We start from the raw sequence: 27142 nt of genomic DNA, 5'->3' as shown, positions 1-27142 counted from the left end.
TTAGCTGTGATATTTTCTGATGCACGCGATACAAGGGGTTCTTTATTTTTCTCCCGATAACCTCTTCGCATTTGTGCATGCGTTCTTGAAAGGTACACGACATGCAGGGCCGAATTCGCAATCCTTTTTGCGCCCATTTCCACCTCAAATATTAGCGGGATTGTGACGATTTCATAAATTACTTCGGCTGTAATATTTTACGATGAACGCGCCAAAAGGGGTTGAAAATGCGTCCTTTATTTTTTCCCGATAAACTCTTCGAATTTCGTAAGTGCGTTCTTAAAAGATGTACCACACGGCCGAATTCATGATACTTTTTTTTGCGCCTATTTCTACCTCAAATGTCAGCTGGATTTTGACGTTTTCATAAATTACTTCTGATGTAATCTTTTGTGATGCACGCACCAGCTAGAATGGTTGAAAATGCGTTCTTTATTTTTCTCCCCATAATCTCTTCGCATTCCGTAAATGCGTTCTTAAAAGATATACGACACGGCCAAAAAATCATGATTCTTTTTGCGCCTATTGTTTCCTCAAACTTCAACGGGATTGCGATGATTTTATGAATTATCATTCGGCTGTAATCTTTATGATGCACTTGCCAAAAGGGGTTGAAAATGTGTCCTGTATTTTTCTCCCTATAATCTCTTCGCATTTCGTACATGCGTATACGACACGGCCACATTTACGATCCTTTTAGCGCCTATTTCTACATCAAATATCAGCGGGATTGCGATATTTCGTTAATTATTTCGGCTGTAATCTTTTGTGATACATGCACCAGAAGGGTTGAAAATGCGTTCTTTATTTTTCTCCCGATAATCTCTTCGCATTTGTGCATGCGTTTTCAAAACTATACACTGCGCATGCAGGGCCGAATTCGAGATTCTTTTTGCGCCTATTAGTGTTTTCTCAAATTTCAACGGGATTGCGAAATTTTCATGAATTACTACTCGGCTGTAATCTATATGATGCAAGCGCCAAAAGGGGATGAAAATGTGTCCTTTATTTTTCTCCCGCTAATCACTTCCCATTTCGTACATGCGTTCTGAAAAGGTATACGACACGGCCGAATTCACGTTCCTTTTTGCGCCTATTTCTACCTCAAATATCAGCGGGTTTGTGGCGATTTCATTAATTACTTCGGATGTAATCTTTTGTAATGCACGCACCAGAAGGGTAAAAATGTGTTTTTTTATTTTTCTCCCGATAATCTCGTCGCATTTGTGCATGCGTTTCGATAACCAACACGGCATGCAGGACTGAATTCAAGATCCTTTTTGCGCCTATTATTTCCTCAAATTTCAACGGGGTTGCGTTGATTTCATGAATTTTTATTCGGCTGTAATCTTTTATGATGCACGTACCAAATGTGTCCTTTATTTTTTTTTTTTTCTCCTCTATAATCTCTTCGCATTTCGTACATGAGCTTTTAAAAGGTGTATGACGCGGCCGGCCGAATTCATGATCCTTTTTGGGACGATTTCTACCTCAAATATGTAAGCGGGACTGCGATGATTTCATGATTTTTTTTTTCTCCCTAGTATTATCTCTTCACATTTTGTGCATGCGTTCTTAAAAAGTACACGGAAGGGCCGATTTCGTGATCCTTTTTGCGCCTATCTTCATTGTGAGATCATTCTGAACGAATGAAAATATTCATTTGTGAAATGACTGTGTAAAATGAAACTGAACGCAATCAGATCCATTTACTGTATCGCTGAATATCGAATATGTTTTTACTTTTCTAAAAATCGACACAAGCAAATTAGTTCTAACATGTCAACTGCCACGCTGCTGCGAAGCCGGTATCGGATCGTGAGTAAAATGACCCAGAAATGCGTGCGCTTCAAATTCTATCAATGCTTCTTGTCTGGCATGACCGCCGATCGCAAGCAAACGAAAAGCAGTTACACTGTACATGCTTTGCATGTATTGCATGGCATGGCAGGGCGTGAGCAGCGCCAATGCGCAAGCTAGCGCGAATGACAGTTACAACTGGTCGCCAGTGTGCAGCCCTGTACTAAGTGCATATACATGCATTGATTGGATTTCGTGCGCGTGCACGCATGTGAGCCAAAAAGGTAGCTACTATTGTAGCATGCAATGCATGCTATAAAACGTAGCCTGTGGACCCGCGCCGCGGCCCGAACACAATTACGACGGGTCAATGAGATGAAAAAAAAAAAAACATTTTTAGACTTTTTTTTTATTCTTTCTCTAGCTTAAAATGGATAATTTTGGGTTTAAAACCATTCATAAATTTGTAGAAGATGAAATTTGTGGAAAAAAATAAACTTGAAAGAGCAAAAAAAAAAAAAAAAAAAAAAAAAAAAACGCGACCCGAAATTTCCGTGATTTTCGGTCGGTCGCGAAGGGCAAACAAACCATTTTTTTTTTTGGCCTAATGTTCCAAATACCCCACAAAGTAACTTTTGTGACTTTTGAAAAGTGACCATTGTCGTGGATGTAAGGTCACCCGTGTAAAGACCAGTGTCATTATTTTTCATATAGAAGTTAGTCAATAAGTATAGCAATACCCCTGCGAATAATTTTGCTTAAGACTTTTTTTTTTTTGTAAAAAAAAAAATGACATTATTTTAGGGGAGTTTCATTTCTGTTGTGTGTGTATGACGGTTTTCTTAAACATTGTTGAATAAAACAATAAATCAAGCCAAACAAACCAAACTTTCAATACCACATGAGATAACGACATTTTGAAATAAAAATGCCTATGATACATACTATGCGAATATGAAATCAAACACACAAACAATTGCAATCAGTTCGGCCAGTGGTGTACCGTGGGTCAAGACATTGGGGGGGGGGGGCACCTCATGGCAGCAACATCAGAATTGCATAACGGTATAAATAAATGCGAGCGAGCTTGAAAATTTTGACATTTTACAGTCCCCAGACTGCCGTTTGTAGCTATATATAATAATATATTTGCTTTTGAAATTAAGGGCGTTGCACTGGGCGCAACTGCTGGCAGTTGCTGGCAGTAACATGATTGGCATAACGATTAAATGCGAGCGAGCGAAGCGAGCGAGCCTGAAAATTTTGTCTTTACAGTCCCAAAACTGCCGTTTGTAGCTATTGTGACGGTTTTTGAAATAAGAATAATGCCGCATACGATTATGTTGTACGTGTACCACTATTCACCTAGAATATTTCGTCATGTGTATTCACGAACCCTGTTTGACCCCTTCGATGTGATTGTTAAATGCTGACACCATCATGTTTCGAACTGTTACAGTTTCATCTAATAATGCATCCCTGATCTGATTCTCCATCCATAGAACTAGTTCGGCCCGATACCAAATAGCTGGTCCAGTTGCATACTCACTAGATCGGTCCGCCCTCATTCTAAAACTGCCCTTTCTCGACCAAGCTTGAATGTAGACCAGACCGACTTGATCTCAGAAAGATATAGGTCATGACCCAGTTTTACATCCACGCGCCTCTGCCTTCTTTGAGAAACTGGATGACCCAGTTACACATCGTTCGCATGGTAACTGGATCGCCCAGCTTTATGGCACGCGACATCCCCAGATCGTATATAAACGTCTGTTTTGGTAATTACGAGAGGAGAAGAGAGGAGAAAAGAATTCCCTTTACGCTCTGCTTTTACAAGACTGGACTAGGAGTTAGTAGTTCGAGACCGCACGATGTGTTAGCCCTTTTAATGTCTCGCTGTTACATATGTGATGTTGTTTTGACGCTCGTCTTTTCAGTACGTGATGTCTTCTTTTAATAAAATACGAATAAAGTGAACTCGATACTTCTCTTGTTATTAATTCAACTCTCCTCTACGACGAATTGTATGGGATATGCGTGTGCGTGAAATCACAATTTGAACCCTCGCCATTCATGACATGCATCCACAACTATCATCACGAACGCACCCAGAAAATTCGTCGCACTATATATTTTCGTTTTGGAAATTATTGGGAGGGGGCGCACCGGGCGCAACTGCTGGCAATTACTAGTACTGACAGCAACATCAGGAGAATTGCATAACGATTAAATGCGAGCGAGCGAAGAGAGAGAGCTTGAAAATTTTAACATTTTATAACCCAAAACTGCCGTTTGTAGCTATATATTTTTGCTTGGAAATTACGGGGAGGGGGCGCACCGGGCGCAACTGCTGGCAATTACTGACAGCAACATCAGGAGAATTGCATAACGATTATTTTGACATTTTACAGTCCCAAAACTGCCGTTTGTAGCTATATTTTTTTTTCGCTTTGGAAATTTGGGGGGGGGGGGGAAGGGGGGCGCACCGGGCGCAACTGCTGGCAATTACTGTACTGACAGCAACATCAGGAGAATTGCATAACGATTAAATGCGAGAGAGCGAAGCGAGCGAGCTTGAAGATTTTGATATTTTACAGCCCCAAAACTGCCGTTTGTAGCTTTATTTTTTCGCTTTGGAAATTAAGGAGAAGGGGCGCACCGGGCGCAACTGCTGGCAATTGCTGGCAGTAACATCAGGAGAATGGCATAACGAATAAATGCGAGCGAGCGAAGCGAGAGAGCTTGAAAATTTTGACATTCTACAGTCCCAAAACTGCCGTTTGTAGCTATATTTTTTTTCGCTTTGGAAATTACTGGCAGTAACATCAGGAGAATGGCATAACGATTAAGTGCGAGCGAGCTTGAAATTTTGATATTTACAGTCCCAAAACTGCCGTTTGTAGCTTTATTTTTTCGCTTTGGGAATTAAGGGGAGGGGGTGCACCGGGAGCAACTGCTGGCAATAACTGACAGCAACATCAGGAGAATTGCATAACGATTAAATGCGAGCGAGAGAAGCGAGCGAGCTTGAAGATTTTGACATTTTACAGTCCCAAAACTGCCGTTTGTAGCTATATTTTTTCGCTTTGGAAATTAAGGAGAAGGGGCGCACCGGGCGCAACTACTGGCAATTGCTGGCAGTAACATCAGGAGAATGGCGTAAAGATTAAATGCGAGCGAGCTTGACAATTTTGATATTTTACAGTCCCAAAACTGCCGTTTGTAGCTATATTTTCGCTTTGGAAACTCAGGAGGGGGGGGGGGGGCGCAACTGCCGGCAATTATTGGCAGTAACATTAGGACAATGGCATATAACGGTTAAATGCGAGCGAGCGAAGAGAGCGAGCTTGAAAATGTTGACATTTTACAGTCCCAAAACTGCCGTTTGTAGCTACATTTTTTTTTTTCCGCTTTGGAGGGAGGGGGCGCCTGCTGTGCCCCTGGATCCCGCCACTGGTAGTCAAGGGTGTTGCTTTATGTTCATGATTGGGGAGTATGACCAGCGATTGGGCGTCGAAGTGACCAAGCGGGAGAAGGATGTCCAAAATCTGCACTTTATATAGAGCATCCCGTAATTTGTTTGCGTTTGTGAGTGTGTGTGTTTCATATAGATGGAAAAGTTAGGAAATAGCCAAGGTCAAGTCTTATTATTGGCAATGCAAGGCATTTTCATATAGACTAGTATGTAAAGCAACACTGCAAAATCAATGATCAAGCTTTGATAGCAAATGCGCACAACCTATCAAACATCACATTGCGTAACATTGCAGCGACCCTTTTTGCCATTCCGATGTTCTAAATACACTGCGCACATCCTGCTTATATTCAAAATGCCAACCAGGAATCACGCTGAATCACAATCACGCACCGGGCGCAAGTGCTGGCAATTACTAGTACTGACAGCAACATCAGGAGAATTGCATAACGATTAAATGCGAGCGAGCGAAGAGAGAGAGAGCTTGAAAATTTTGACATTTTATAACCCAAAACTGCCGTTTGTAGCTATATATTTTTGCTTTGGAAATTATGGGGAGGGGGCGCACCGGGCGCAACTGCTGGCAATTACTGTACTGACAGCAACATCAGGAGAATTGCATAACGATAAATGCGAGCGAGCGAAGCGAGCAAGCTTGAAGATTTTGATCTTTTACAGCCCCAAAACTGCTGTTTGTAGCTTTATTTTTTCGCTTTGGAAATTAAGGAGAAGGGGCGCACCGGGCGCAACTGCTGGCAATTGCTGGCAGTAACATCAGGAGAATGGCATAACGAATAAATGCGAGCGAGCGAAGCGAGAGAGCTTGAAAATTTTGACATTTTACAGTCCCAAAACTGCCGTTTGTAGCTATATTTTTTTCGCTTTGGAAATTCGGGAGGGGGGGGGGGCGCACCGGGCGCAACTGCTGGCAATTACTGGCAGTAACATCAGGAGAATGGCATAACGATTAAGTGCGAGCGAGCTTGAAGATTTTGACATTTACAGTCCCAAAACTGCCGTTTGTAGCTATATTTTTTCGCTTTGGAAATTAAGGAGAAGGGGCGCACCGGGCGCAACTACTGGCAATTGCTGGCAGTAACATCAAGAGAATGGCATAACGATTAAATGCGAGCGAGCTTGAAAATTTTGACATTTTACAGTCCCAAAACTGCCGTTTGTAGCTATATTTTCGCTTTGGAAACTCAGGAGGGGGGGGGGGGGCGCAACTGCTGGCAATTATTGGCAGTAACATTAGGACAATGGCATATAACGGTTAAATGCGAGCGAGCGAAGCGAACGAGCTTGAAAATGTTGACATTTTACAGTCCCAAAACCAGTCCAAGCAAATACCCTGTGAGGGATAACGCCGAAATACCCTATAGAGGATAAAACGGGAGGACCGAGCGAGCTCGCCGAACCTGGCTCAGTGCCAAGCGAATCGCCTTCACGTGTAAAGTCTATGGGAACTGACAAAACCGCTTCGACATGCGTGTGTTTAAACACACACGGTGTATTTTGCTCACCGCGGATTGCGCTCGTTTTCCCTCAGAATGAAGATTATTAGTCTTTCCTTTCATAGACCCTTTTGCAGGATACTCCGCGGTGAGCAAAATTCACACGATCTCTGTCATAGCACAACATGTTCGAAAATTTTGTCCACTTAGCCTCATTCAATCCGGCCTGAATTTGTCAGGCTATCGCTACTGAAACAGAGAAAAAACGCGCACACACCGCTTGCCTCCGTGCAGTTAGCCCACGTGGAATGGTGATCGTACTGCTCTCTGGCTCGCCTTGCTTGCTTGGTTGCCGCTTTCGTGGGCTAACGTTCGCTGCTGTATGAAGGAACCCCACTCATCTCACATTTGATATAATGTACATGTAATCACAACTGTAAATTTTGGAAATACATTATGCATGATGAAATCGATGCTTACATCTTTATAGTATGATCTTCAGGGGACATTAAAAGATGGTATCAATGCAGTTTATCAGAAAAGTCAAATGTGCATTGATCACGTCCCTGCGTCGATCTTGGGAAAGTGCTGTGACATTGAAAAGGCAGTCTCCCACGGTTCTTCGGTGGGGGTAGGGGAGTGATGTTGTTTTTGTGTTTTTATCTTAATTCCTTATTCGGGTTTCCTTGATACCAGTCAGCTGCCACTGAGACCATTAGCACTGCACGTACAGTTTATCCCTGTGCACTAGCTAGGCATAATTCAATTCTCTTTCCACCTCCCTGATGGTATGGAATATACGCTGCCATGACTGCATCGATAGCATCTTTTGAAGACTAAGATGGCGTTTGTGTTATATCTACTTGGGACTGTGATAGAATCATAACTGAAAATACAGCTGTAGTTCCAGATGAGGAGATGTGTGATACCATCGTCTTTACAGTTCGGCAAGTGTACCGGCCACGGGCAGGTAGGAGAACGAAATCTATTCAGTTGCCAAAACTGGGTTTTGAAATTGCGTTTGATCGTCTATATTCTTACTCTTATATTATAGATGCGCATATAATGTCCACACTGCAGATGGCTGTTTTCTCAGTCACAGAGTGATACGGTTTGATACTGGATGTGACTATTAAATACAGATTTATTAATTGATACATCATGAACATGATTTGAAAAGAAAAATGGTTATACGTTCTTCTCAAGATACAAGTCACAACTGTATCTTGATACTCGAATTCAGTACGTTCTGAATGATGCCAGTTTTCGTTTTGTTTTTGCTTTTGATGTTGTTGACACCCTTTGCTGTGGGTGCTTGTGCTTGTGTGCGTACGTGAGTGTGGGGGACTGTGTATTTTGTTTACGGTGTTATCATCCTGCAACCACTATGTGCACTTAGTGTAGTTTTCGATTTTGTAAAAATTTTTAAAACCATCTTAGCGCGGGTTACTACAATACTTGGTGGATGTGAAGACTGTGTGTGGTATCTCTCTGGCTGGTATGTGCATGCATGTGGGTGTACAAGGCCACCCAGCTCACGCCGAGTGTGCAGCGCTCGCACGAGCCAGTAAAATCCGCAGAATTTCCAGTCATAAATCGGAACGACCGGTGTCACAGGCGATCCGTTCCGGCCAGTCGATAAGTTCCGCCGGAACTTATCGGCGGACTTTGGCCAGTATATCAGATCCCCCAGATCCAATCGGCGGGATTTTTGCCTCACCGCCGATAAGATCCCCCACCGCCGATTCGATCCGGGTCTCTTCCGTATACAATGTATACAAAGTGGTAATGGGGAAACACCCCTTCAGTAAAATGTACTCTTCCAGTCTCCCTCTACAGCCAATGAACTTCTCCAAATCTCTCTGACCAGCCAACCGAACAAAGTTGCAATTTGAAACCCGGACTACAAAGCGATTCCTTTCCCCCCCCCCCCTCCCTTATCTCTTTCGTCGTCATGGTGGCCATGGTACAGTCACAGAACTTTGCTCTGTAGAGTTCTGCACGATGTGACGTTGGTCATGCCAACTCTCTCTGATTTGAATAATTTTGAACAGAATAACCGAATGAGTTACTGTAATTGGGATGTTCGGCATGCTTCATGTTAACTACTGTAATACAAGGAGCTTCATATTAAACATACTATGAGCTCAAATAGCCCACCTTCATTTTATTGTCTATTTTCAGGGCACAGAGTCTAATCATTTTAGTGCGATATAACGACCAATATAATCGCCAACGTCATACATGCATGTTCGTTTGGTGCATTATTATTTCAGTTGTAACAACTAAAGATGACGGGATGAATTTTGTTTTTGTGTGTTCAGTTGTCTTTATTGTATCTTGTGTCCGTGTGTATGTACATATGAATGTGTGTGTGTGTGTGTGTGTGTGTTTTTTTCTCTTTTGGGGAGGCGGTCTATCAATACACAGAGATTACTTCAAACAGGCAAGGTATTCTAAAGAGATACAGTATAGTTTTGGTCGAGATGGGCGATTGAAACAACGTTTTGCAAGATAATTAGAAAGCACATTTGAAATAGAGAGCAAACGATTCTAAGAGAAATTGAAAGTACATTATACAAAATCGGTTTGGACTGAAAAAAAAATACATGTGTAGTGGGCAGATAAGGTGGGTCCATCCTTTTATGGCAATCTTACACAAAAGGATAAGGCTATAGAATCGATAGACCACGAAAGTGGCATAATATCACTGGGTTGGAATTGCCAGTGGTACAGGATTTACACGTGGAAAGAATGATGGTCAAGGTAAACAAGATAATGACCGATTTAACACACCGTCTGTACGGTTACTATTGCCTGAACAGATCAGGTATCAGACTCTGTCCTCCTCGCACAAAGCGTACCCGTTTTAGAAGTGCTTTTGTCCCGGATTCCTTTCACACGTATAATGCCAGAGTAATTAGATAAGTTGTAATGATTAGTTTTTGGTGTATTTATTATTATCATTATTATTATGCTCCCGCATATCCAAAGAGTATAAGAAGGTATACAGGAATTGTGTGTGGTTGGTCGGGCGGTCGGGCGGTTCGTCGCAAAGTTTACGTCGCGAACTTTTCTACAGCTCTGAATTAATTCTGATGAAATCTGGGGTATATGGTAATATTGAGTGATTATCTTTATACTGTTGAAGTAATTGAGTTCAAATATGGTAATGATGAAAGTGAGGTGTAGATTTGTAGGATATATGTTTCTCGTGTGTGTTTGATAGAGAAAGCATTGTTATGGTAATGTTATTTTTTTATATTTTTTTTGTTTTTTATTCCCACAGTATTTAAGTTATGTAATTTTAAATTTGGAATATGTAATGATTTACAGGTGTACATGCAAGACACATTTGGTGTTATTTTGATAAGGCGCTGCCATGGTAATTATTGTTATTATTGTTATTATTATTATCATTATAATTATCATCATCATTATTATTATTATATTCATATATATATATATATATATATATTTTTTTTTTTTTTTGGGAGTGAATTATACAAATATATTGGGATATGTGGTGATATAATTGTTTGGTGTATAATGATGATGTATGAAAGGATATTATCAAATACATTTGTGACCCTGCACCTCAAAACAAACAAAAAGTCGCCAGACATGAATTTTTTGTTAAGACCATATTCTGAAAGAGCAGACTTTAAGCTTTAAAATGATGTATAACTCAAATCAAATGGACTCTCCTAACCTATCTAAATATTGGAAAGAAAGCACAAAGTCAGGGAAAGTGTGAACTGAGAAAAGAGGCTGTAAAGTACAGTGTCTATTCAAGCGCTCTAATCTTTACCAAACCGTGCTGGCTGTGCGATGAATGGGACAAAAAAACAGGAAGTAAACCACCAGAGTAGCAACAATGAAGGGATTATCAGATTAAATTGAAATTAAACATGCCTCATTAACACATTCTGTCCATAATTAATGCCAACTTCCAAAGCAGTAGCACTATCCTTTCAAAAGTTATTAGAGCTGAAAGTGAGAAGTGTGGACAAGGTTTTTCTGAAATGAAAAAGGGATTCTAAAGACACACGTAATCACACTATTCTACCAAAAATTTTCGAGATAAACTGCTAAAAAAACACACTTTCCTGCCTGTTTTATGATACCAAATTTTAGCATAATGTAAAAGAAGATCCGCTCTTTCAGAAAATATAAAGAAGTCAAGTTCGGCTAGGTTGACCCATTTCACTTATTTTTAGTCCTCACGCAAAATCAGTGTGTGCGACTTTATGTTCGTTTTGAGGTGCACGGTCACATTTATGAGTGGAATAATTATATGAAAGTGAATTACAGCTGTATATTAATAGTTTTTGTATACATGTAGTTGTAAATGTCGGGTTAATGTATTATGTTATTATGTTGCATACGTTACTGTATGTTAATGTGAGTGAGTTTCATTTTGTACTCTGACATGTCTGATTGTGGTGTACCTGTAATGTATTGAATGTTAATTTTGTTGCGATATCCAAAGTATAAAGAATTTCCAGAGTGGGCAATTTGAGAAATCAATCAATAAATCTCCTCTTCCGTTTATCCTGTTCAGCGTGTAGGCATTCTCTCTCACTCTCGTTCTCTCCTTCTTCCTTTAATTTTGTTTTTGCTCTAATCCTTTCATTCGTATATTCCCCTCAGTTTAGTCACGTCACGCTGTTGTGTCTCTGTTGTTTGTTTCATTTTGTCTTATATTCTTTGCATTATGCATAATTACGTACTTGTAATTATAATAAGTATTTTTGAAGATATTTTAGAGTGGTCTTTGAAAGTCTACAAGCAATGCTCCTGGTCAGAGAAGAAGAGAAGAAGAGACGACAAGTGTATGCAGGGTAGTTCTCATTTTTACCATGCAAACATAACTTTGTAATTCCAGTATGTGTGTATATCTTTATTAGTTTGTTAATTAACATTGAATGTCATACTTTGTAATGTATGTTTGCTTATGATTGCATTTTTGATTTAATATTTTTGCTATAATATGATTCATTTAAAGGGACATTATCAGAATGTAAAAACAGGTTTGTCCTTGATATCATTTTAAAAATGAAGAAATAGCTTAAACAGATATTATTTTGTTTTTAATGAGGCCTACTCGCACAACCCGGATAGGATCGGCGGTTGCGGAACGTTTCTGCGTACTGCCTATTGCGCGGTATATTCGTTCCGCGGAACTAATCGACTGGTTTCAGCCAGTATATCGGTTCCCCCGGAACCCGGAACGGATCGACTGTGACACCGGCAATGAGAATAGAGATAACGATCGCAACGTTTCGTTGAGCCGCTGAATAGCCCTGAGACTGAGAGGGTATTTCAGGTTTATCCCTCACAGGGTACTTGCTTGGACTGAAAACTGCCGTTTGTAGCTACATGTATTTTTTTTTTCCATTTTGGAGGGAGGGGGCGCCTGGTGCGCCCCCTGGATCCGCCACTGGTAGTCAAGGGTGTTGCTTTATGTTCATGATTGGGGGAGTATGACCAGCGATTGGGCGTCGAAGTGACCAAGCGGGAGAAGGATGTCCAAAATCTGCACTTTATATAGAGCAACCCCTAATTTGTTTGCGTTTGTGAGTGTGTGTGTTTCATATAGATGGAAAAGTTAGGAAATAGCCAAGGTCAAGTCTTATTATTGGCAATGCAAGGCATTTTCATATAGACTAGTATGTAAAGCAACACTGCAAAATCAATGATCAAGCTTTGATAGCAAATGCGCACAACCTATCAAACATCGCATTGCGTAACATTGCAGCGACCCTTTTTGCCATTCCGATGTTCTAAATACACTGCGCACATCCTGCTTATATTCAAAATGCCAACCAGGAATCACGCTGAATCACAATCTTTTGTCGTCTCCGGGCTTTTTGAACAATGTTTCATTATAATACCTCTTGAGTTATATGGTTAAAAGAGATCTTAGAAAAATATCTTTTTTCTTGATCATCCTTTCATGTTTTACCATTTTGGTAGTTTTTTTTTCTTTTTTCTTTTTTTTTTTTACCAGCGGATTGGGGGGGGGGGCACTTCCCCCCCCCCATGCCCCCCCCCCCTCGTAGTTACGCCACTGAGTTCGGCCAACTTTCTTATATTGAACGTATAGCACATATTATGCCAGCATTCAAAAAGAGCCTATTCTCTTTTTTTAGCATGAATTTCATCATATTTTCTTCATGTATTTCAAAGAAAGGTGAAACCATTTGTCTTGATCCTTTTTTCCGGAGAAGATGGGGCAATGATCTGATCTTGTGTATTCGTTTGTTTGTTTTGTTTTTTTTTTTTTTTTGGGGGGGATGAGCACGTTGATTCAATATTCTAATAATTTCTTTAGGTTAAATTAGAGGAGGGGTTGTGGCTGGCCTAGGTGATGCTTTCTATCTGATGATAATGTAATCGTCATTCGCAGTACTGCAAAGGTCACGTTCTCATCATTCTTAACCTGTCAACCCTCGCATAACCTCTTATCCAAACGTGAAATTTCAGACGAGTTCAACGAAACTTCTGCGATCAGTTACGAATGTCCAATCGTGGCGTTCGCAATAGATCGTACGATAGTGGGAACCCCGCTTTAAGATAAACTACTCTAACTATATTTAATTAAAACTGTAGTCACAACGACTGAAAATGATCTGTCTCTATCAATGCTCCATCTTGGTAAGGTGTTCATTCATCTTTGGTTATGTAAATAATATGGTTAGTTGGCCCCATGATAATAACACTTCGTACCTTTCGGGATTGATGTAAATATCCATTTTTTTTTTTCTTTTCAGAGAAATTTGGATATTCCTATACGAATATATCAAATTCTGAACTTTTCAAAAACAATAAACAACTGAAGTGTAGAAAATTAACATTTGATATTTCGAAAACTAGTTAACAGTTCAGTGCTTCATATTCTTATTGTGATGAACAGAATATTCGTGTACATGGCATGTCGGTAATTGCACCAATGTCAACCAAATTTCGTAGGACTAATTTCGAATTTTGCAATACTCATATAAGAAATACAACTGCACGTGTCAGCTCTATCATACATCTTTTTCCCACTGCATTTTAATCAGTATTGCAAAATCTACATTTTGAAAGCACAACCCTGGGAGATGGATGATTATTATGCTGTAGTATCACTTGAACTTGTATTTTCGTTTTTTTTTTTTTTTTTGCAGTTTTATTATGTTCTGTTTAGTCTTCACAACAGCGTACATTCCTTTGCAGGTTGTACGAAAAGCAAAACAAATGTAAACAAGCAAAGATTTAATTCTTACACGAAGAGTGTGATATTTTCCATATTTCTTGACGCAATTTGTCTTTTTATTTCTTGTCCATATTCGTCTCACAGCTTGAGCGAGGATATGGCGCAGTGATAAGCAAATGTTGTCATGATTATTTCAATGAAATCGGACATTGTCGGGAGCTGCACAATAAATCCTCTCCTAAGTATAGCTAAACTGTCCTAAATGTTCATAGACACAAACAATCACTCTCTCTCTCACTTCGGCAATGAAATAAGTCAAGTCACCGTAAAGTATTTTGATTAATCTTTTATGTTCTTGTTATACCTAGATCAAAGGAAACCAAAACCCAAAGAGAAATGTAGATTGAGTAAAAACAGTACTTAACATTAGTAGAAAACATCAGTAAAAGTTTGAGGAAAATCGTAGAATCGATGCAAAAGTTATGAATTTTTAAAGTTTTGGCGTTAAAACCGCTGGATGAGGAGACTACTAGAGGTTATTACGTCATGTGGACAACAGTTCAAAGAAAAAATGGAATTCAAATGGAATTCCACAAAAATTTAATCTTTCATAAAAATTACAGTGATCTGGTATGTCTTAGAGGTCCCTTTTCATTTCTTGAAATCCTTTTCACACTCTTCACTTTCTAGTCTAATAACTTTTGAAAGGATGACACTACTGATTTGAAAGTTAGCATTATTCATGGGCAGAATGTGTTAATAGATCATGCTCAATTTCAAGTCAATCTGATAAGTCCTTTATTGTTGTTGCTTCGGTGATTTTACAGCCTGTGATTGTCCCTTTCATGGCACAGCTAGCACGGATCGGTAACGATTAGGCGCTTGAATAGACCGTGTACTTCAGAGCCGCTTTCCAGAATTTGGGTAGGTTAGGGGAGTCCATTGGAATTGAGTTATACATCATTTTAAAGCTCAGTGCCTGAGCTTTCAGAATCTGCCCTTAACTAAAAACCCATGTCTGGCGACTTTTTGTTGGTTTTGTGGTGCAGGGTCACATATGTTAAGGGTATAATGAAAATTATTCCTCCTGCTTTCTTGTATAACGGTTGATTAAGTGCTCATTCATTATGCTAGTTTCCTCATCCAGCGGTACCAACGGAAAAGCATTACAAATCCATAACTTCTGCATCGCTTGTCCGATTTTCCTCAAACTTTCACTGATGTGTTCAACTAACATGACTAATGTTGCTGTATTCACTCAATCCACACTTCTCTTTGGGTTTTGGGTTCCCTGAATGAAACATAATTTTGTATTACTATTCAATATCAATCGATAGCTGACAAGTTCCTCGAGGAGTGCTCATTGACAACCATCGGATGTCCCTCGAACCAAGTTGTTAGACTGAAATGCCGAGGTGAGAATTTGCATGAAAACTATGGTTTATATTGGGAGAGTTTGGAGTTTTATGGCACGGCTTATCTAGCGACGTGTCTAGATCAATGTCTGGAAGCACAATTATTATTAGCATATTATAATGCCTCTTTCGGGTTTGATAGATATTTCCATTCTCAAGTTCGGATTCTTTGGTTTTCATAACTGGGGTGTTTGGAAGTGTTTATTGAAACCTTACCTTACGCGGCCGAGCCCAGCCTCAATTGGGGGGCCGAGCCCCGCAATTTTGTCCGTTTACACCTCCGGGATCGGCCGCGCTTTTAATTCAAACCTTTCAATATTTTGTCGTAGTGGCGCTCTGCTTGTAAACAAACGCAATTTGGTATAGTCTGGTTTTCAGACCCTTTGCCAACTGGATTCCGTGGCGACGACGTCGCCGTTCGGGCAGGGGCCTTTGCCGAAGAAAAATCCTTTGCAGGACAAAACCACCTTAAACTATACTAGTTTTCGACGTTGAGGGGGTTAATACCGAAATAGTATAGACAGACGGTTTGGAAGCCAGACGAAAATTGCCCCGCATTTGGCCCAGTTTGCGTTTACACTAGGACCCCGTTTACAGTGCGAGGCTCGGGCCAAATGGGCCAAATGCGCGGCCAATTTTCGTCTGGCTTCCAAACCCTCTGCCCGTACTATTTCGTTATTGAGGATATTAATCCCCTCAACGTCGAAAACTAGTATAGTTTAAGGTGGCATTGTCCTGCAAAGGATTCTTCCTTCGGCAAAGGCCTTTGCCAGAACGGCGACTATGTCGTCACGGAATCCAGTTGGCAAAGGGTCTGAAAACCAGACTTTACCAAATTGCGTTTGTTTACAAGCAGAGCGCCACTACGACAAAATATTGAAAGGTTTAAATTAAAAGCGCGGCCTAGCCCGGTATTGTAAACCGACAAAATTGCGGGGCTCGGCCCCGCAATTGAGGTTAGGCTCGGCCGCGGCTCGGCCCAGCCCCGCACTGTAAACGGGGTCTGAGAAAAGGCCGGGCTCAGCCGCGGCTCGGCCGCGACCGAGACCACCTCCAGAGCGTGGCCAAATGCGCGGCCAATTTTGGCCTCGCATTTGGCCTTTTGCGCGTTTACACTGAAATGAAGGTAGGCTCGGCCGCGGCCGGGCCGCGGCCGAGCCTCGCACTGTATTAAAAACGGGGTCATAGTCTTCATTCACAATGCGTAATGAACGTGTATGAGCGATACTTTGAATAAAAAGAAAAGCCTAGCTTGATTTGCTTCCTGCCTTTATATCAACACATGCTTTTCCTGTGACTCAAACCCACATAATACTCAGAGGTCCAACTGATTAATTTCCGGTAAGCCCTGGAATATACATTCCGTCCATTTAGGTGACGTGGCAAATTTGGTGTTTCCCTACATAACTACTCCTTGTAATGTTTGAAAACATTCATTATCACAATAGTTCATTCCTGGTAATGTATCATCTCGCTTGTATGTTGTATCGTATCGATGTAGAACCTGCGTTTATTGGTTGCTACAAAGGTGCCGGACAAACACTCCAGTCTCTCTTTTCACACAATGATGAAATTCACGTTCATTCTGAAGACGAATGCATGTCTACCTGTCAACGAGTGTCCGGGGGCCAAGACGTTGCTGTCGTACATCGAAGGTCGTGTGTTTGTTTGCAATTAGAGGAATTTGCAAACTTTATTACTGGCGGAAGATATTCCCACAACTGGACCTGTCCCAGCCAGACACAACTTGACTCCGACCAAGTTTTCTTTACAGCATTTAATTGTGAGTTAAAAACTGTAACTTAGCAAGAAAATCCCAGCATGACTGTTCTCAGAACAAATTCCATGACTGTTTTAAAAGGCAAAGATGAGTGGACAGAAGGATCAAAAAGATAACTCTGGTATCGGTTCTATGGCCTTCAGAGCTATTATTCGCAATTGCCGTTAATGCTATAGATAAGAAATTCTATACAAGGGACAAATTTGTGACCTTATAAATACCAATGAAGCAATCACATCTTCTCACTGACACCGCTGCAAATACTTTTATAATACGTCAATAATAATCAATATCAATAAAATCAATCAATAATAGGCATGAATAATTGATAGTGACTGCAGAAACTTCTAGCATTATCATTCACGTTTTGTTTTGTTTTTTCTCAGAAGTAAAACGTTTACCCAAAATCTTCGAAATCAGAGATGTGCAGATGAAGAGTTTGTTCGCAAAAACCGATAAGTCCATATTTGCTAAATGGAGATATTTGCGGTTAAAGGTCAAGAAAAATGAAGAGAATAATAAGAACATTTTTGCTTCTTTTGACTATAACTGCAAAATTGACCTTTATATGTAGTGACCAATACATCATTTAACCCTAACTTGGCCGGGCTATTTCGGTAGTTGATAGAGCCGGGTGGCTCCCAGCCCCCCCCCCCCCCCACCCCCCACCCCCCCTCCAGATCTCGGTCGTCGACCGCGCGATCGCGACGAAAATTGGCACACACGTTGCCTATGATGTAATTTAAAATACCTTAAAGTTAATTTTTCAAAAAATTATCATTTATGCTAAACTCTGCTAATTTATGCATAATGATGCATGAAATCAGACTATTTGGTATAAATCGCAAAATAAAGCTCAAAACAGGCACTTTTTTGTGTAGATATTCTTTCTAGTGTCCTTAGTAAATGTAATAAAAATTGTGATATCAGAAAGTATTTTATTGTTTTTTGAATTTCTTATGTATATCTTTGTTTTTTTCGACTTTATGTTTTTCACTGTTTTTTCGATGAAATTTGTCCGTAATATCGCTCCGAAGAAGAACATATGTTATTCATTGATTTTAATCAATAAAACCCCCAAATAATCATGCTTTTATGAAATTTGCCTGTAAGCACAGTTTGCGTTGAAATTGTACACGAATTCACGTTTTTGAGCAATTTTTGGTCTGACATGCATGTACATATTTATGCGTAACTTCGGAACCGCGCGCCCGGGCGTCGCAAATTTGGTGTCAAAAGATGCGAGAGACTCGAAAGAAAAAAGTCATGAAACGTCGCGGCGACAGCTTTTTGCTATTGCGATACATCACGCGGAACGCCGATGAGGGGGGGGGGGGGCTCGCCCCCCCCCCCCCCCCCCCTCCGCCCCGGCCTAGTTAGGGTTAAAAGGTATTATTTTGTACTTTATGACAGAGACCGTACTTCAAAATCTTCAAAAATGGACTTATCGGTTTTTGCGAACAAACTCTTCAGATATCGTTGAACGATACCAATAGGGCAAATCAGACAACTCGTGAAAGATTACCAGTGAGTTATTTTGCAAATCCTCATCTTGGTATTTTCCCTTAAACATAATTCATGGGGTTTTCGTGAAGATCAGCCGTTTTGTTTCTTCTTCTTCTTACAGTGTCAGTCGGGTTCTGTAACCATCCAGGCAATGTGTCAAATGGTCAATGGAACTCAAACACCACTAACTTTGGGTCCGTAATAACTCTTAGCTGCGGCGAAGGTTATGTCATCAATGGTAACAAGACATTGCAGTGTGTATCTCTAACTGGAAAGTCGACCTACTTTCCTGTTTGGAACGATGCAGTCCCATCTTGCCGGGCAATCAAAAACGAAATTCACGGTGGGTTGTAAAATCCTAAGAGCATGCCGTGAATATATCTTTCTTACAAACATGTATATTCATAAAACTCCACCTTCTAAAGTCATTCTCCCTCAATGCAATTTAGCACACATCTCTGTGGATGTATCTGAATGTAAGTGATTACACAAACAAGTTATTATCATTCTTGAAAGAGAAACTTTCTGAACGTATCCTGACGAATGCCATAGTAAAATAATGTTGGATCTTGAAGATTATGCATAATGTATCAAATTATGGTATACCTCTCGAACCAGAGAAAAGTGATAGAAAACCCTATCTCCGCGAACGTTGCGTCAAGTTTGAGTTACAATACAAGGGCTAACTTGTCACTTCATACAACCAAGACAGCAAGAGGAAACTCGATTCTAATCCCTACGCTTTTTTTTTTGTCGAGCAGGACAATTTCATGTCCTATAGGTTAAAGCAAGCATGTTTTATACATGGAGTTCCAACTGGCTGTACTCATTCAAACATTTGTCAGATTTCTATTCATGTACAAAAGAATTCCCCAGGTGCACTTTTGCTTTTGATGATCGATGTTCCAAGCCGCCGTCTTGCTGAGCAATATGAAGATTCATTTTGAACGTTATCATAATGTTGGCCATATCTTGCTTATTTATTTATTAAATGAAATTAAATTTCACTTAATAATAAAGCATGTAAAACAAAAGTCAATTCCGTTCAGAAATTTGCGCAAAAGTGTAAATCAGGGCTGTATTATGTAAAAATGTTTAAAACTGTACCATCCTGGAAAGCTGGTTTTATCACTTTTCGACTTTATTTCCCCAAATGAAACTAACATGTAATAGTCTTCAAGTATAATTCTTTATTGATAGATATATCAGATTAGTGCCTGCGTATGCCCAGTCGAGCAATTTTCATCTTCATTTCAGCATTTTTTCCTCAATTTCTGTTCACGCATCCTCGTGTCTGTACCACCATAGCTTTTATAAGAAGGCATAACGAAAAGTAATTACCATCACAAAGACTCTCTTCCTTTGAAAGTGGCTGGTGATTAGGCAATAGGCGTTTTCACATCAGCCCGATGTTTCGAAATAGCGCGCTATTTTCTGACTTGGGAAATTAAACCGATCACGAAATAGGGCGCTATTTGATAATGTGAACACAAATTAGCGCGCTAATTGATCGAAAAAATTTCTCGAGTCCGACTCGGGAAATTTCCGAAATAGCAGGATAATTAATGCGAACTAGCGCGCTATTTGATAATGTTCGTGTTAATGTGATTAGGAAATGAAATAGCGCGCTAATTTGCGATCGCGAGTCAATTGTCTCCGTATCGGCGCGGCTGATCCTGTTTGGCGCATGCTTCAAATATTTTTGAGCGGCGGCTTCGAACATAGATCAAAGGGAATAACTCTGTTGTTACTCCATCTCTGTAACCTCCTTGGTTAAAGAAAGCTCTTAATTCCCATGAAAAAAATAGAGAATACAGAAAAAAAAATATGAAGAAGGACGGGTGAAAGTATTTGACCCTGCATCACAAACCAACAAAACGTCGCAAGACATGGATTATATTACATCTATGTGACTTTTCCGTCAAACAAAATGCTATCCATTGACAGATTTGTTTTTCTTACAAACATTTTTGTATTTTGTTTGTTTGTTTACAGAAAATACACTTCAAGATGTTACACCCAGCACCAGCACTCGAAATAGTATAGACTACAGTAATAGCGGTGAGTAGTAATACGTTTAAAACCAGCCAAAATGTACAATGCCACTCTGTCTTCCTGAATAGGATGATAAGTGATAATGAAGCATCTGCAGTCAAAATAATGAAAACAATGATAATAATTTGAATATTGATGGAGGTAGGATCTTAGTACTTATAGTGTCATATTTTCATTCTTTTAATTTCATTAGCTGCGGACAGCTATGCTTCTCAATGGCCAACTACAATGAAAGAAACAACCGTCGTGTCTCCTTCAGGTGATTCAATCTGGTGTCACCATGCTTATGCTTGTGTTTTCGTCCATAGAATACAATTATGCTGCTGCAAGCCTAGATTGATAGAAATAGTGACAAATCACTCTTGCTGTCTTGTTTGTGAAAAAGTTAAGAGTGAGCCTTTTCCTTTCACTTTGTAGCCCTTTTTGCATTGGTAATGTTTGCGGAAATTGGACTTTCTTTCCCTTTTAATGGTGAGGTATGTCATATTTCAAAGCAGCACGCACCATTTTAAAGAACCGACATTAATTTGTTTGTATTGCATTTAGCAGGCAATGATGTCAATTTTTCTGATTAAAAATCTCTAAGCTTAGAACATGTAATGTTCTCAAGAGTATGTATGTTCTCAAGAGCATTTGCGACCATGCCTCACAATACGAACAAGAAATCGCACCCCCTGATTTTACGTGAGGAATTAAAAAAGGTAAAATGGGTCAACCAAGTCAATCTCGACTTTTTCATCTTTTCTAAAAGAACTGTTCTTCTTCTACATTATTAAGTTTTGGATAATATAGGTTTTCCCGCTCAATTTCATACTTTTGTCACTCAAATTCATTAATGTGCATTCAAATTCACTCAGCGCACGCACGCGAAAATATTCGGTCATTCAAATTCAGAATCCGAGCGATCAATTTCATTTATGAGCGTTCTATTTCGTTTTCGTGAAATCAAATTCACGATTGGGCATTCAATTTCAAAATGCGAGCACCGACTTTCCTACTCGTGCATTCAAATTCATGCGATAGTCACGTGATAGTCCCAATGAGCTTGTTTGGAGCGTTCAAATTCATTTTAGGCGATCAAGTTCCTACTTCTTGCAATCAGTTTAACGAGGAAAATGGCAATTCATCAATAATTAAAGACAAACTGACACACAATGATCTCACATAGTCCCGCAAAAGTAAATCAAAAAGACAGCAATACACAACAAACAACACGTATAAAAATGTTCATGTGTCAGTTTCAATATAGTCGAAATTGTGTTTTTTTTTTTCCTCGAAAGTGTCAACCAATCCTCCGTATGCTCGTCTGTAGGCCTATACAGTGCCTAATTTTTGTTTGTTTGTTTCATTTTCTATCAAAGAAGATGGCTGGATAACCAATATTCAGCTGCAAAAGCTGGTCTTTCATATGGGGTCCAGTTAGATGTTCTGCTCTTTGCGATGAATAAATGAAGTGGGATCTTCTACGTGCATGAGTTGTGACTCTCTTACACGTGGGACCTCCATTTTATGTCCAATCCGAGGGACATGTGCCTGCCTGTATATTCCTTTTTGCTAAGCGCGAGTTAAAAAAATGTCAATGAACAGGTGGACCCCTACTGCAAAATAAATAATCGTCATAAATCCCAATATATTCAAAGCCAAATGAGAAACACATGCATACACGGCCCCCAAATAACTAAATTCAGGACTTCTTTTAAATCGAATGCAGTTATTTGGAACATGGTTGCCTATTCACGAATTTGAATGACCGACGGGATTCCGTCGCCAGCTTGACATGAATTTGAATGCTCTTTGATGAAATGCGTGCTCCTCTTTTAAATTTGAATGCTCCGATAGTGAATTTGAATGCTCCGAGAGTGAATTTGAATGCTCGGATTGTGAATTCGAATGACCGGATTTTGAATTTGATTGCTGATTCAGTGCTGCGACTGTGGAATGCGTGAAATCGAATGCTCGGAATATGAACTTGAATGACAAAAGTATGAAATTGACCGGGAAAACCTATAAAATGAATGGGAAAGTGTGCTTGCAGCAGTTTTTCTACAACTTTATTTTTAGGGTAGAATGATCAGGTATGCTATAGAGGCCCCTTTGCATTTTCTTTAAAAATCTTTACACTCTCTTCACTTTCTACTCTAATAACTTTTGAAGGGTTGATGATACTGCTTTCAAATTTTTTATTAATGATGGACAGAAAGTGCTAATAAAGTATGCTTAAAATCAGCTTAATTTGATAATCCCTTCATTGTTGTTGCTCCGGCGGTTTACATCATGCTTTAGTTTTTGTTTTTTTTTGTTTTTTTTTTTTCCTATTCATCGCACAGCTACCACGATTTGGTAAAGAGTAATCGTTTCAATAGACTCTGTACTTCAGAGCCTCTTTTCTATTAAAGTTCACACTTTTCCATGGTGTGTGTGCTTTCTTTCTAATATATGGATATGTCAGGAAAACCCATTTGATTTTGAATTATATATCATTTTAAAGCTTACAGTCTGCTCTTTCAAAATCTACCCTTAATTTATAATCATATATGGCGACTTTCTGTTGGTTTTGTGATGCAGGGTCGTATGTGACCCTGCATCACAAAACCAACAAAAGTCCCCAGACATGGATTACGGGGTCTATTCAAGCGCTGAATCTTTACCAAGCCGTTCTATCTTTGTGATGAAAGGGACAAAACACAGGATGTAAACAACTGGAGCAACAACAATAGAGTGATTATCGGATTTAGCTAAAATTGAGCATGTTCTATTTACACATTCTGTCAATAATTAATGCCAGCTTTCAAAGCGGTATCATTATCCTTCCAAAAGCTATCAAACTTGAAAGTAAAGAGTTTGCAAAGGATTTCAGGAAATGGAAGAGCCCTCTAAGACATACGTGATCATTCTGATCTCCCCAAAACAGAGTTGTAGAAAAACTGCTCAAAACACACTTTTTCATTCATGTTGTGATCCCAAACTTAAGGATAATGTCGAAGAAGGATAGCTCTTCCAGAAAGTATGAAAAACTCAAGACTGACTAGGTTGACCCATTTCGGCTTTTTTTTTTAATGTTTTTTCTTTCCTCACGTAAATTGAAGGGGTGCGACTTTTTGTTCGTTTGTGATGCTCGGTCATATACATATACATATACATATATATATATATATATATATATAAAATAAATGTGTGTAAATATATATATATATATATATATATACATATATATATATATATATACATGTATATATATATGTGTGTGTGTGTGTAGTATGTGTGTGTATAATTACAAATATATATTTTATACTGTATATGCCTAATACTACGTAAAGGTTTATTGTGTTCAGCCTTCTACCCTGTGTTGCAATGCATGTATTAACAATTAGAGTGAACTACCATAAATTGAATGAATGAATTCTTGTTTACTTTTTTTACAGATCCGGGGACGAATATTGCAATGACGTACACATTGAGCACCATCTTGTGTGTTGTTTCCATACTGCTCCTCATTTCGGTCCTGGTTTGGTGCAATCATCAACAGAAAAAGTGAGCCTTTAACAAAGTCTTGCGGGACAAAATAATTTTTGAAAATGTATTATGGTGTGTGTGTGTGTGTGCGTGTGTGTGTGTTTGTGTGCAAGCGTAGAACTGTTTTTTGTGTGTGTATGTATGTGCATGCGTAGAACTGTTTTTGTTATGGCTTTTCTTAAAAGCTGACGTTCCATCGTGCATTGTGGATGGTTAGAATGGTCTTTTGAAACTTTATACTTGACTGCAATGTCTATATCAACATTTTGTGTAATCTGACCGTAAGAAATAATTTTCTTTGCAAGACTCTTTGCAAACACACAGACACATTTTTAAAATATGTATTTTATGTCAACATGGCAAATGTGTTGCCGAGTTCTTTTAACGGTCATTGCAAGTTTTTGTACAGTCTGTCACGTAACTACATGACAGTGTTGCCAATGGAGGAAATAATCTTAGAGACACAGAGAGAGAGAGAGAATTAATTTTTTCGAAGCCTGCCCCCGGATACACGCGTATAGGCGTAGACAGGTAGAGAGTATTTAAGATATGAATTTAAACGGATAACACATTTTCAAATGTGTGTATTTGTATTTCAATGATTGTGTTTGAACTTTCTGGAAACATCGACTACTGATCTTCTTAAACATAGTAGCTGAATAAGCACAAGATAAAACAAGATGAGAGGGTAATAATTATTTATGAACTCTTTGAATTTGCTTTCTATCAAGACAAAGATGTCACTTTAGGTGTTTTACTAAGTTTAGTCATTTTGATTTTACAACTACTGTGAATGCTAATGATTTTATTCTTGTGAACTCAGCAGCCTTTCCAAAAGTTTGTGATATCTGTCTGTTTTTTAATGTAAATTATCTCTTTCTCTTTTCTTGTACTTTCACTAGAAGAGGAACGACGCAACCTGATAATCAGTCAAACGGTACCAGAATTAGCAGGCAATTGCCGGAACTGTCTGCAAATTCTTCAAGTCAACCTGCGAGCAGAACAGAACATGTTGATTCATTGACTTTTGGCAGTAGTAACGCTGGCACAGTGGGTCATCCTTTGCATGAGCATGTGCTCCATAGCTTTAGTGAGCTCACAGCTCAGGAGGACTCGTGTGACATTTACCAAAACGCTGCAGAGGTAGGAAAGGGTATAGTCAAAACTGCTGCGATGAACACATTATGCTGCCACGAATACGATGGTCTTCAAGAAACATCAGTGGATGAAACATTGAATGGCTATTACGACTGTGTATACGAGGATGTAAATCTTTGTAAGAACGATAAGAAGGGGAGCGATACTGATATAACTCCTAAGGCAGTTTGTTTGTTTGATGATAGTTGTTACAATTCTCTGAACTTTGGCCAGCAGTCAAAGTGTGTTGGCACTCGCATACATGACAAATCCAGCATGTATAATGATCCTTTTCGTAGAGACAGTGAGTACGATCACTCCCATCGTGTATTACAAAACAATAGCGTAGAGAGTCACAATTACACTCCTTCGTTAGCTTCCTGTTCACCATCCGACAAAAATGATAATCTGCCCCCTTCAACTATTGGTTCCCCTCCATTTTTGTCTTCTGAAAATGAGTTGTACTATCAGCTTAATCCTGAAGAACAGTACGACAACGAAACGAGCAAGGAGGCAGAGTTCTCTAACAGTTTCGAATCCTGCGAATTCAGTTTCCTTAAACCTAAAAGGAATTCAGCTGCTGCTGTACTCCCTGGATTGAGAAAAGATGACAGGCTGCGCAAAGGCAAGGACACCGTAAAACCAGATTTTCTATCGCCCAAACCCCAAACTTGCGATGATCTCTATGCAACAGTGAATAAAACAATTGGAAAATCTCCGGCAGTCCACAAGGTGGACAGTACTGGAGACCCTGTTAACTTTGAGCAGGAATCGGAAGAAGAACTCTACATGAATGTTACAACCTCAGAAATGAATGCGTGAAAATAGTTGAGAAACTAAATCCAGATATCTTCTGAGGCAGCACGGAAAGATCACTTTTAAATTCCGGAGGACCCATCAGTGCATGGAGTCCTTCCTGGTTCAGGGTACATGTCAAGTGACCTATACCAGTTAATCATTTATGATATCGGCATTTGAAGAAATCTGACCTCTTATGATATGATCACAAACATTTCCTATCAATCCTGCGTCTTCATTAACTCTTTATGAGGCCCGTTCGAACGCCCGACAAAGTCGACTTCGCATATTCTGCTCAAAACCACAAAGCCGCCCAAAACGATCGAATTAGTTTAACCACCAAATGCCACAGTGCGATGAAAGCGTTTATCGCCATTCTATTCCTGTCACATGTAGCTTGCATTTAATATGGTGATTGGCTGTCAAGCGGTGTTCCCTACTGTAATTGCGAGTAACATGAAGTTTCTGGCACTGTTTTGTGTGCAAAAGTCATGTCTCTACAATGATGTAGCTACTGGTCATTTGAAAGATCATAGATGTTTCATACAATTACATGAAAGCAAAGCGTAGAATTTTCTCTAAAAATTTGCTCATTACATTTCCAGGGTAACAAATATCTATTTAATACATAGCTATGAAAAGCAGAATGTTTCCCCAAAAGCATGAACGTTGCTGTCTCAGAATGATGTACCACACAAGGGGTTTCATCATGGCACATAAAGAGTAAAAGGGGCACCGGGGTATGGTGTAACGACAACCAAAACGGAAGTCATGATGGAGAGTCTGTTCGTTATTTTAATCAATAACATTACAAAAGGAATTTCAATGTGATGAATCCACCAAAAACTCAAATATCTAAGTATTATCAAGAAACCTGACAAATATGGAAATTTATATGCACTAAAAGTGTTTATTAATTCCCCGTAGTACAGTAAGCATACATGATGATCAACCCTAAAATAATCAGCCTCATTGAATAATGTTGAGAAAAGTATTTAATTACAATTT

At 39.5% G+C, this 27142-nt stretch overlaps 1 protein-coding gene across 1 annotated transcript in view; it reads left to right on the top strand.

The window, feature by feature from the left end:
* Positions 1 to 26158, top strand: part of LOC140227041 (uncharacterized) — a 36495-nt gene extending 10337 nt beyond the window's left edge. The window contains exons 3-9 of the mRNA XM_072307472.1: positions 15268 to 15345; positions 16847 to 17128; positions 18753 to 18974; positions 20627 to 20692; positions 20880 to 20945; positions 24109 to 24217; positions 25102 to 26158. Coding sequence (XP_072163573.1) covers positions 15268 to 15345; positions 16847 to 17128; positions 18753 to 18974; positions 20627 to 20692; positions 20880 to 20945; positions 24109 to 24217; positions 25102 to 26158 — 1880 coding nt within the window. The remainder of the gene's footprint in view (positions 1 to 15267; positions 15346 to 16846; positions 17129 to 18752; positions 18975 to 20626; positions 20693 to 20879; positions 20946 to 24108; positions 24218 to 25101) is intronic.
* Positions 26159 to 27142: the final 984 nt, after the last annotated feature.

The sequence above is a fragment of the Diadema setosum genome, chromosome 4 (genome assembly GCF_964275005.1).
Source record: "Diadema setosum chromosome 4, eeDiaSeto1, whole genome shotgun sequence".
Taxonomy (NCBI): Eukaryota; Metazoa; Echinodermata; class Echinoidea; order Diadematoida; family Diadematidae; genus Diadema; species Diadema setosum.
This window is presented reverse-complemented; position numbering and strand designations above follow the sequence as displayed.